The 12,134-nt window shown below is 38.3% G+C and overlaps 1 protein-coding gene across 1 annotated transcript in view; it reads left to right on the forward strand.

Annotated features, from left to right (window-relative positions):
* The first annotated feature begins 720 nt into the window (after nt 1-720).
* The window catches only part of LOC122803176 (lysosome membrane protein 2-like), a 140,281-nt gene continuing 128,867 nt past the window's right edge, over nt 721-12,134 (forward strand). The window contains exons 1-2 of the mRNA XM_044072790.1: nt 721-813; nt 9,393-9,466. Of these exons, the coding sequence (XP_043928725.1) occupies nt 721-813; nt 9,393-9,466 (167 nt within the window). The remainder of the gene's footprint in view (nt 814-9,392; nt 9,467-12,134) is intronic.

Consider the following 12,134-nt stretch of genomic DNA (forward strand, 5'->3'; position numbering starts at 1 on the left):
GTTACCTGCTGGTGGAGAAGTTGAGCTTGCCATGGGATGAGAACTAAGGAGAGAAAATAAGTGTTTATTAGTTTGAGAAACTTTGAAAGCCTATAGTCTGAGAAACTTTAAAAGCCTATAGGCTTTTATGGGGACGGAAGATTGTGAATCGTGGATGTTACAAGCAGCACAATACACTTCCTCCAAGGCTGGCACTACAGGAGGAATAGGCACAGAATGAGGCAAATCCATTTACAATACATGATAAAATCTTGTCAGTACAGTTGGAATATCCTTTAATTCCCATAAAAACACCTTATTCATCCTAGCAACAATTTGGGAAAAGAAATTAACTCCCAAGGAGGTTGTGATAACCAGTTTTTCTTAGCACCAGAGTACTGGGCTCAAGAATTTGTAGGAGATAAAGCCCTGCTTTCCCTGTATCAGACTCATCTGACCTGTCTTTCTCATGGATATTTTGACTAACCTGCTTAACAAATACTGAAGGATGCGTACCAGGGTTGACTGTAATAATTTTTTTAGCTCAGGTAAGAAAATAATCCTTACTTAAAGAACCTGTGTCTTCAGGTGCACAATGTTTAGCCCTTTGTTTTTTCTTAACAGGTATCTTCTGTGACTGACTAGGAGAGGAAACTGTCCTCCTTAGGGAGGTCTCTTCCCTGGATACATCCAGTAGCATACCCTGGTGAAACTCCAAGCTCCAGTAGAGATGGTTGTCCCATGCCCACTTCAGATATTGGAACAGCTGAAGAGGACATGGCTGACCCCAAGTTCATTGGGACAGAAAGGACTACACAAGAGGAAGCCAGCGAGGTAAGTGAGTGGTCTGAGAAACAACAAATGGCCATTGCAGATTCACCCACCATTGGCTGAGGCACAGACTGAGCCAACATAGTCAGCAAAGGCTCTCTGGTAAGTTGCTTTTTCTTTCTAGTAACTGTGGAAGTGAGACCAGCAGGTGTGGGGTAAGTATCAAAGCTGTGACCAAGCAGAATGTGTTGGGCATGGCTACAATTATTGGAATGAGTCCATCAAAAGGTAATTTAGTCTATACAAGCAACACACCTACACTTACCCATTCCAATAAAGTCTCTAAAACACAGTAATATACAAGCAATACACTAAAATTCTGTCAGAAGCCCCTGAGAAGTAAATTTTGTATGACCGAAATAAATAGCAGATAAATTGTCACAACTTGGACACAAGCTCTACATGCTCCATTGTCTTCCCTGTGCAAATGAAACACTGATCCATACTTACACTTTGACAAAGAAATAAAAATGTTTGTTTAAGCAGCACACTTCTACCTCAAATAAGCCCCAACAGTAGCCAAAGCTAAAAACAGTGACCCCAAACAGTAAAGAGATGGTAGTTAAGAAATACCAGGTTTCTTAAACAATGGCATATATAACAAGCAAAAGTACTGATGATAGATAGATAGATAGATAGATAGATAGATAGATAGATAGATAGATAGATAGATAGATATAGAGATACTAAACAGCTTAAATATAAATATTTTCTGAGAAAAAGGGTTCTTCAAAAGGGGACTTATTTGTCAGAAAAGAGCTGAAAGACCAGCTGCTGCTCTTGAAAAGCCTCTGAGCTGCTTGTTCATGAGCTGGCAAGAAAGTATTGAAGATTTTCCACTCTGAAAGCTCATTCTATCTTGTCCAGTGCTGACCAATCAGCAGTCAGAGAGTGGAAGTGTAGTAGGGAGCCTTAGCTTTAGAAGATGGCCAGTTGCTGGGTCTTGGACAATATGCGACCCATAAAGCCCTAATGGCTCCTGCAGCAGTGGGAGTGATGAATATCTGCTATTTTAAAGCTTAAGGAAAATTTTGGGAGAAATAATCAGCTTTCAGCAGGAAATATTATTCATGGGTGTGGACTTGAACTTGATTTGCAAAAGTGAGGCTATATCATGGGGACCTAGAAGGGAAAATATAGCAAAAGAGAGAGGATAGGTCACTGATGAAATAAATGAGAATATTTGTTGTGGAAGATATGAATTCAGTAGTAGGAACTTTAACAGAAATTTACATATTATACCCCAAGTTAAAATAAATGGGCTAGACTGAATAGAAATTATATTTCAGATGTGCATATACATTTATTTAAAAGCTTTGGCAAACATCCTGTTACTATTTCAGATCATCTGCAGATAAAAACTAAGATAAAGAAGCAGGATAATGAAGTAAAAAATGAGACACTGATACTTACCTACCTACCTATTAAAAAGAGAGGAATTTAAGGAATGGGAAATGGAAATTGTTTGATTGTTAAACGTAAGACAGAAATTTCTTCAGAAAGGATAACTAGTGGGTGGGATAAATAAGAATGGAGTTTAAAACAGGGTAGAAATAAAAATAAAATAATAGGAATTATTACAGGGATTGTCAAAGATTAAAGTACTGCAGAATAAAGGCAATCTCACAGAACAACACAAGGGGTGTTTGGATGGTGTGCATGAGTATAGAAAGGTTGCTGTTAAGAAACTAATTTTGATAATCCAAGAGCACAAACATTTTTAACAGAACTTTTAACAATGACTTAGGCAAGAGAAATTGAAAGGGTTGTTGCCAAAAGTTAGGGAAGATATGACAACAAAAATAAAATATCTTATACAGATATTAGAGATATTTTGGAAATTTTATGGAAAAGTTGCATAAAGCAGAGAAATGTGGAAACCAACAGAAGGCACAAATTAAAATATTTATGGAAAAATTAATTATGCCAGGGTTAGAGGAAGATGAGGCTCAAGAATTAATAGTTAAGATAGGACGAGATGAGATAAAATGGTAATGTATACACAATCAGCAGGGAAAGTCTACAGGAACAAACTGTACTCTTATAGAAGTTGGGAAGTTAGGAGAGAAGAAAGTTATAAAGATCTGCAAGGTTTTGTTTAACAGTATTTTAAAGGGGCAGGGAAGAGTATCAGCAACTGGGAAGAAAGCTGTGGTAACTGTGTTTCCCAATGACAGTAATGACCTTTCAGGTCCAATTTCATATAGACCCATTTCAATATTAAACAATGACCATAAAGTGTTTATGTCTATAGAGGCTAAGGAAAGTGCACAGGTGTTGCCCAATTGATAGATATGGCTCTATGTGGATTATAGAGGGGAAGAAAAAATTGACAGCATTAAAAGAACAATGATGACCAGACGGGAGTAAAATGTAAGGAAATACCACCATTATTGATGGGTCTTGATGCTGTGAAAACATTCAGTAGAGTCAGCTGGAAATTAATGAATAGAGCAATGAAAGCATTTGCATTCTTGCATAGAATAATAGGGTTAATTGGAAGGATACATGATGGATCAGAGGCAAGAATTAAAGAGGGAGGGCACCACTTTGACCAGCTGTGTTTGAACCAAGGAACCAAGCAGGGGTTCCTCTGATGTTTGCTTTATATTTAGAGCTATTGACAAAGAAAATAAGAAACTCACAAACTCACCCCCCCTCACCCCCTAAAGGGCCCATCTCAATACCGAAAGATTGCCAAATTCCAGTAATCATGGCCACACAGGTAAAAAAACGCACTCTGCAAACATAAGAATACAGATCATGGGACCAGACAACATCCCGGGCTGTGTACTACATGAACTACAAAATGAAGTGGCACCTTACCTAAGTGTCATGTTTAATCATAGACTCACCTCAGGCTTCGTGCCCATTGAGTGGTGCACAGCTACAGTTATCCCACTCCACAAGGGGGATCCACCTTGGATCCTGGGAACTACCGTCACATCAGTCTGACAAGCCTGATCTGCAAGGCCATGGAACGTATTATAATGGAACTTATAAAGACATTGGCAACCTTCAAACAGTGGACCCCACCCAGTTTAGGTTCATGAAGGGCCGATCATGTCTCCTGAACCTGATTGACGTCTTCTAATCAGTCTCTATAGCTGTGGATGAGGGTAAGGCAGTCCACACAGCCTATCTGGACCTTGAAAAGGCCTTTGACACCATCTCCCACACTGGAATCATAGATAAATTTACTAAGCTGGGCATAAATCCCTACGCCACTCGATGGATTGCCAACTGGCTTACTGACAGAACTCACACTGTAAAAGTAGCCGACTCCAATTCCAGCTCCAGACAAGTGACAAGTGGAGTACCTCAGAGTTCAGTCCTGGAACCGCTCTTGTTTGGCATCTACTTCTTTGAAGTACTGGCCAATACTAAGGGACTCTGGCTAACAAAGTTTGCAGGTGACGGCAAACTGAGAGCCATTATTGAATCCCCAAATGATGTGGTATTCTACAAAAGGGCCTTACAGAAACAGATGTTTGGTGCCAGAACCATGGGCTCAAACTCAATGCCAAGAAGTGTATAGTTATCCCTTTTGAGAAAAAACATGTACCCGTGAAATACCACATAGGTGGCAGTACACTAAACACCAAAAGTGTGATAAGAGACTTAGGAACACAGGTGGACAGTGGTCTCATCTTTGATAACCACATCGCCACAACAGTCAGGAAATCCTTCTGTGTGGCACACCTCATCACTAAGGGCTTTTCATCCAGAAAAAAGGAGGTCATTGTCCCACTGTACTCATCTGTCATTAGACCCATCATAGAGTACAACGCCCCATTTGGTATGTACCTCACAAGACATCTGCAACAACTGGAAAGGCCACAGAAACACCTCACTAAAGGAATCACAGGCCTAAAGCAGATGCCCTATGCTGACCGACTAAAAAACCTCCTGCTATACTCTGTCGCATATCATCTACTCAGAGGTGATCTCTGCTTAACATACAATGCCATGTCAAACCTAGATCTGTTGGACATGCTACACTTAAAGAAATCCCAATCCATCAGAGCCACACACTCCAGGGACCTAAACCTTGTCATCACAATGAACAAAACATGCTGGAGGGATAGGTTCTTGACCCAGAGACTCCCCATACTCTGGAATAGACTGCCCATACATGTCAAGCAGAGCGCCTCCTTGGCTCTCTTCAAAAGGTACATTGACGATTGGATGGGAGATAGGAAATTTACCCCGGGAATCACGTTAGTCGCCCTGCTAGACAGGGGTCCAGGGAAGTAAATATTGTGGGAAGAAATAGCCAGGGAATTGTTATGGCTAGGCTTGTATAGGCCCTAAGGCCAATAGCCTAGTACCAGCCTATGAACCTAAGAATATAACCAGTATGGAAATCAAGAAAAGTTAACTTTATTTGCAGATGATATTATATTGTACTTGATAAATCCAGAAAGGACATATCAGTATTGGGGAACATTTTGAAACACTCTAAACTCTTTTAGGATATAAAATTAATGAAGATAAAACAATGGCTATAGGGTAAACTATGTACCTGCACATGAATTGGTTTAGCAATTTTCCTATTTAAGGGGTACAATAACTATTTAGGTGTATGGATTAATAAGGATACCATCATGGCAGCTAAGAACATGTCAGTAGATGCTAAACAAAAACTGAGAAACTGGAAGCTTTTGAATATGGATAGTAAGATACAAGCAGAGAAAATGTTTTTAGTCCATTTAGTTTTATACATGAGCAGGCATATTTTTATCAACCGCAGAAGTTGTGGCCAATAATTAATAAGTAGTTGAAGGAATGTATTTTGGAAAGGAAGACGGCAGGAGTTAAGTGGTATCATTTCATTCTTCCTGCAACAAAAGGAGGTACTACCAGCACAGCTAGCTGGAATTTTGTAAATACTTATATGTCATTTGTGAATATCAAACTAATTTATATAAGATGTTTGTGTTACAACTGTATTAGAACTGTATGTCATGTGTATATCAAACTGCTTTGAACAGAAGTTTGTGTTGAAAAGGTATTTGTAAAGTGCTGTGTTTAAAATGTATCCTCAGTGAAGAGAACAAAAATGTGCATGCACTACTGTAACTGCTTAAATGTATATATTTTAACAGTGGAAACTGGAATACAGGAGGTTAACCTCAGTCAAGCAAACCTTAGAAAAGTATCTGAAATTAAATGACTTTATAAGGCTATGCCATAAAGATGTTTCAATGCAGCTAGAGACACAAAGTCTGTACTAGGAAGTGTTTTGCATTGTCTTTAGGATTAACTAATTGCTACTTTGGAAGCATGAAGGAATCCAATTGTTTTATGACTTCCAGCATCTGCCAAAAATCTGAGCAAAAGCCCTTGTATGAGTATTTTTACAGGTAGATGCTAAATGCTACCAGCTGCCTGCAATGGGAGTTTTGGCCTGAGAACTAGAAATCAGATGACCAGATGATGTCATTCTGCAAGCTACCCCAGCAGTAATATTTTAGATATTATTTTTAGAAGTCTCTTAGTGAGACAGAACATTCTGCATTCTGTCTTGGACCTCACAACAACAACAAGAAGCACCATTCACCACATCTGCCTTGCTCTAATAGTAAGTTACTAGGGAATAGTATAATTCTCATAGATACAGTCAGGAATATAGCAAACCTTAGTTTAGATTTTGTTTTTCTTTATTTGTATGAGCCTGTACTGCAATGTTATTTTAATATTTCCTGTAGTTTTGAACTCTGATGTCACTGTGAACATGTATTTAGTATTGTCGTTATTTTATTATTTATTATTAAATATATGTAAATCTTTCATTGTGGCTGATCTGTGTAGAGATATTTAAGTTATGAGAGTACTTGCATATTTATTTGGTGACACTGTGTGGGCCACTCCTGACAGCCTTGCTCTTTATCAAACTACCATTTGTGTTGATATTAATATTACACAGTAAGATTGGACATCCTCTGTTAAGGGCCTTAAGGTAGCTGGCAGGAGTGACTGGTGGCAGTGAAAACTATCTTATAGTCTGGGCAGAAGGGGGTATAGCTAGTAAACCTGTGCCAGCCTTTCCCCTGTGTGTGTGTGTGTGTGTGTGTGTGTGTGTGTGTGTGTGTGTGTGTGTGTGTGTGTGTGTGTGTGTGTGTGTGACAGCTACATGAGCAGGGGCACAAAGCACTGGCTGGACAGAGAGGGTGCTGAAGGTCCTGGCTTGGTCACTCAGCTGACATCTCAACTCTATAGCTATGCCAGTGGGGAGTCTTATTGGGGATCTGGAAAAAGAGGGAGAAACCAGCTCCAGACTGACTATGGTCTCCATGTGCTCCTAAGGGAAATTGCATTTGATGCAAAGAGCTGCATCTGGAAATACTGTGTGTACCTGTTATCCTCCCAGTGAACGTCCCTCCACAGGTGCCAGTAGTGAAGATTGAGGTTCCTTGATTACTGGTCCAGTGGAGGATTGTCACACTCCCCACAATGTGATTTAGGCTTATCTGATTTGAATGGACATTTTGAAGCTACACAGTTAAGGCTCATATGCATAACACAAACAGAAGGTTATAAATCAAAGTGGAAAGAGATGCTGATGAAATGGGGGCTAGTTAAGGAGAGAGCAGGAGTATGCATGCAGTTCCTTACGAAGAATAGCAACATCCATACAGAATATTATACTCATAAAGTAACAGAAAGCATTACAGGAACTAAGCAAGCACAGAAATGGAGAAATAAAAATTTGCCAGTAGGGATGACTGCAAGTAGGAGTATTGAAAATAAGCAAGGGATGTCTGGAATATAGTGGAGAAAAGTGGCAAAGGAATTAAAGTTCTGGGGAGCAAATAACTAGAGAGGGAAAGATAATAGAGGAGGATGACCAAGTATAAATTTGGACTGCAGATTAGAGACTACCTTTCCTACCAGGGACTGATATCAGAGTATAGGTATGAAGAATGGGATAAAGAAGTGCTAAGTGAAAGACCAACTAAGGTACTATTGCATGATAACTATAAAAAAAAAACAATTAGAAGACATTTGAAAAAATTGGAAAGAGAGACTGAAAAATAAGTTGACAGAGGAACAATGTGGGGGGGGGCATCTATATGACTCCCAAGTATGCAGAAAATGCAAGTATTTGCATGGATATTTTCATACCTCAATCAGCATGCAGATTTTTTTCTCTCAGTAGATAGCAAATGCAGGAGGGGTGATGGAAAAAGGAGAGGTAACTAGAAGAATAATTTTGAGAGTGTAACAAGTTGGAAGATTTTAATAATTCCCTACAGGGTATTTTATCAGAAATGTTAGGGGAGCAAATGGCTCTAACTAAGGAAAGTTTTTTTTTATCTGTGACATAGGATCTAAATTGCCTAGACATAATAAAACCTTACTAAGTTTAATGTTTTCAGTTGCCATAAAAAGCAATTACTAGGAATGGAAATCAAAATTTAAACCAACTGTAATTGAAGTTCTGAATACTGTAAAATAAATTAATGAACTGCAGGTGGGATCCTTAGAATACGAAAGGAACAAATTACATAGAAATAAAGGAACTTGTTTGAACAAATCATGCATAGTAATGTTCAGGAGGAGGGATGTTTAAGGGAAGGCAGGAAGTGAGCACTTTATGTAATGTTGCAGTTAATGATAACAAATGAGTTCATAGTTGTGTACTAGGCTAATGGCCTTGGGGGCCATTAGAAGCCTAGCCCATAGAAGTGCCCTGGCATTGTGCCGCCTGTCATTAGTTCCCAGTGCCTCTATCAAGTAGAGCCACTGGAGTGATCCCCAGGGTGAACTTTCTATTTCCCATCCAGTCATCAAGATTTCTCTTGAAGAGGGCTAGTGAGGTGCTCTGCTTGACATGTATGGGAAGTCTATTCCAGAGCATGGGCAGTTATGGGCATGGGTTACGAACCTATCCCTCCAGCATGTTCTGTTGATTGTGGCAATGAGGTTGAGGTCTCTGGAACGTGTGCTGCGGAGGGATTGGGATTTCTTTAGATGTAGCATTTCTAACAGAGCTGGGTCAGACATGGCTTTGTAAGTCAAGCAGAAATCGTTTCTTAGTAGACGATATGAGACAGAGAATAGCTGGAGTTTTTTTAGTCTGTCCATGTAGGACATGTGTTTAAGGCCTAGGATCCTCTTCATGAGGTACTTTTTTGGTCTCTTCAGCTGTTGCAGGTGTCTAGTGAGGTACATGCCAAATGGGGCATTATACTCTATGATTGGTTTAATGAGGGAAGAGTAGTGAGAAATGATGACCTCTTTCTTAGTGGATGCAAAACCCTTGGTAATGAGATGTGCCACACAGAAGGACTTTCTGACCACAGTGGCAATGTGGTGGTTGAAGGAGAGTTTGTTTTCTTTTCCAGTAATGTATGTGTGTCTATGCCTTAAGTGAGAATTTAATAAAGGTATTAAAACTGGACTGATAGTGATTGAAAATAGCATTGCATTTGATGGTTAAATACATAAATTTACAATCACAAATCTGATTAATGAACTAAATATGAAGCAGTGATTAGCTATCATTTTACAAAATATGAGGAATTTTAGGATGAAGAAAATATGAAAACATAAAAATGTTTTTACCTTGTTTTCAGAGAAGTGGTGCTCCTGTTCGAGTAGCAAAGAGACTTCAAATTAGCATCAAGGCTGAAGCAGTGGAAAATGTAACGTAAGTAATTTATAAACACTGAATATTACAATGCAGGAAGACTTTTTTTTCCTGGAACTTTATCATTTTCATTGCACTGTATAAAAGCGTTCTAAACTTCAAAAGAAACACAGAAACTATATTGAAGGACTCATCTTCTGTCACAGACTCAAACTTCTTTTGGTAATTAAAATGGTCCAGAAAGTTGTAAACCATTCGAGGATTTTAACAGAATGTATTAGCCGCAATTTCAGATTTGCTGATTAAGATAATCTTTACTCATAATAAAGAGCACCTGAGTAAGTATTTTTTTTTACTTTCCTTTTGTTTCCATTCCTGCTGACCTTCAAGCCTCTCCTATCAGTCTTGAGCTGATTTGTCCCCCTGTACTGAGTATCCCCAGCAGGGAGGCAAAAGATGTGTGAAGGGGCCATTATCCGGGCAACTATGGAGCTAGTTTGTGCCTTCACTGGCATCCTACAATTTGAAGATTTTGAATTAGGTCCTAACCCCACCCACAGTAGCTATCCTGAATATCTCTCTTACTACAGGGCATCCCAAACCCTCCCCATGTGTGGATATGTTTCTCCACAAATGCTATTGAAGGCTACCTTCACAGGCTTGGGATCACCACGGCAGTGTTTCCAATCCTGGCCACGCAAGCTTCCATTTACCTGACTGGAAACTTTTCCTTCCCCTGGAATGGATAAGCCAGTATGAGCTCTTCACTCCCAACATCCTCCACCTGGCTGTTCAAGTACTTGAGCTGTCATTTGAACTAAGATAACCTGGGTTGCAGGCAGGGATTTATCCCTCTGTATCACAAAGCCAGAAGTAGAAGGACCTTAACAAAATGAAAAAGCAATTATAGCACTGTGATCCTTATGGATAATGAGAAAATGTTTCCTAACAAAAATGTACTAACTATTGAAAATAAGCATTATCTGTTTATTAATTTGCTTAAAGATGAGTGAACTAATTTAAAATAGACCTTTTTAATGCATGATCAATACCAGTAATGTGAGAAATGTGGGACAAAGTAAAAAAGGTACAAGTCAATATTGTATAGTAAGCGAGTACAGAAATATGCGTACATGATACAATGTCTAATCGTTCAGATGTATTAACTTTTTTACTGCAGAGACAAAACTTAGCAGAGCTCACCATCAAGAATGTAAGTTTTGAGATGATAATATACAGCAAAAATGCATATGAAGTATCCAGCCAAATAATACAGTATTCTTATCTAGCCATAATGTAAGTCATAGACCAGCAAAGCTCACCAGTAAATACATGAGTAAAGACTTCTTTGACAGCTGTAAATGGAATGAACTGAAAGAGAAGCAATACAGGTTGTACAGAAATTAAATAGAGGAAAATGGAGTATACCCCGAACTTCCGATTATTTTCTAGTTCATTGATAAGGAAGAGATAATTGCCAGGACTTATAGAAGAGGCATATCTACAAATAATGATATTTTGATAGCCTAATTATGAAGGGAGTGTCTATAAATGTGCTTAGAAGATGTGAATGTATACAGATGGTTGAAGTATGTACAAAAAAGGAAATAATCTATGGATAATGAAACAGTATCTCTTGGGTGAATAAATAGTTCTTTCAGATAACAAAACAAGCTTACACTAATAACATAAAGCTCACTGAATGGTAACTAGGACAAACAATACCCCAATAAAGTAATAAACTGTTGTGAGGACTTCTGGCTCTCACCCCGTAAACAATGTCACAGTAACACCCAGACAGAGGTCATGCATTCTATCCAAAATAATTATTAAATGTAGGAACACTGCTTCAGTATCTTTTATTTTCAGTTGCTGTTTATATTAACTTTTCTTTCCCTTTCTGACCTCTTCGCATATCCTTGCCATAGGTACCCCAGGCTGAGACTAAAATAGGTTCAATGGGATCAGTGCTCTACCATGGATAACAAATTCAAAATAAAATAGGCCCACTGTAATAATCAAGAGAGTCTTCTGTGTAAATAAACTGTACATAATAAAAATATGTTGCAGATAATTCTGTCCAATATCAACTATTCTTATACTCACTCTAGCTCTACTGGAGTTAACAATACTCACTTTAAATTCAGTTTCTAACACCCATTCTTACAATATAGCCAGCATTCTTTTGAAACTGGTTTTACATTTATAACCTGCTGTTCCCCCTTCTGTATTTTTCTGTTTTTTGTTGAATAGATTTATACAAGTGAAGCGTACAAATCATCATCAGTGACTGCAACCAATTTACTTACTTGTTTTATGGTTCTGTTTCTTGTATTATTTTTATGTTTTTTCTAACTTTATGACAGTTTCACATATTATAATAACTCTGGAGTTTTTCTCACCTGGCCATCTCTGAAAAGGAGATCAATATCAGGTTGGCCTTCCCAGTAAACAAATGTAAATAAATAAATATTTTCCAGCATTAAAAGAAGAGATGCAGTATTTTTTAAAGTAAATTATTATTATTATCATTATTATTATTATCTTGGGCAAGTTCTAGAGCTGTGATTACTTTATGGCAATTATAGGCAATTTAGCAACAGAGCTAAGTGACAACAAATTTTCCCATCCAACCAAGTGATCTTGTAAACTTCAAGTCTGAGATTGTTCTAAGCCATATAGCAAATAGAGGTAAATGAAGATTTTTCATTTCTTCTTTATGTTCATT

The sequence above is a fragment of the Protopterus annectens genome, chromosome 5.part1 (genome assembly GCF_019279795.1).
Source record: "Protopterus annectens isolate FY-2018-M chromosome 5.part1, PAN1.0, whole genome shotgun sequence".
Classification (NCBI taxonomy): domain Eukaryota; kingdom Metazoa; phylum Chordata; order Ceratodontiformes; family Protopteridae; genus Protopterus; species Protopterus annectens.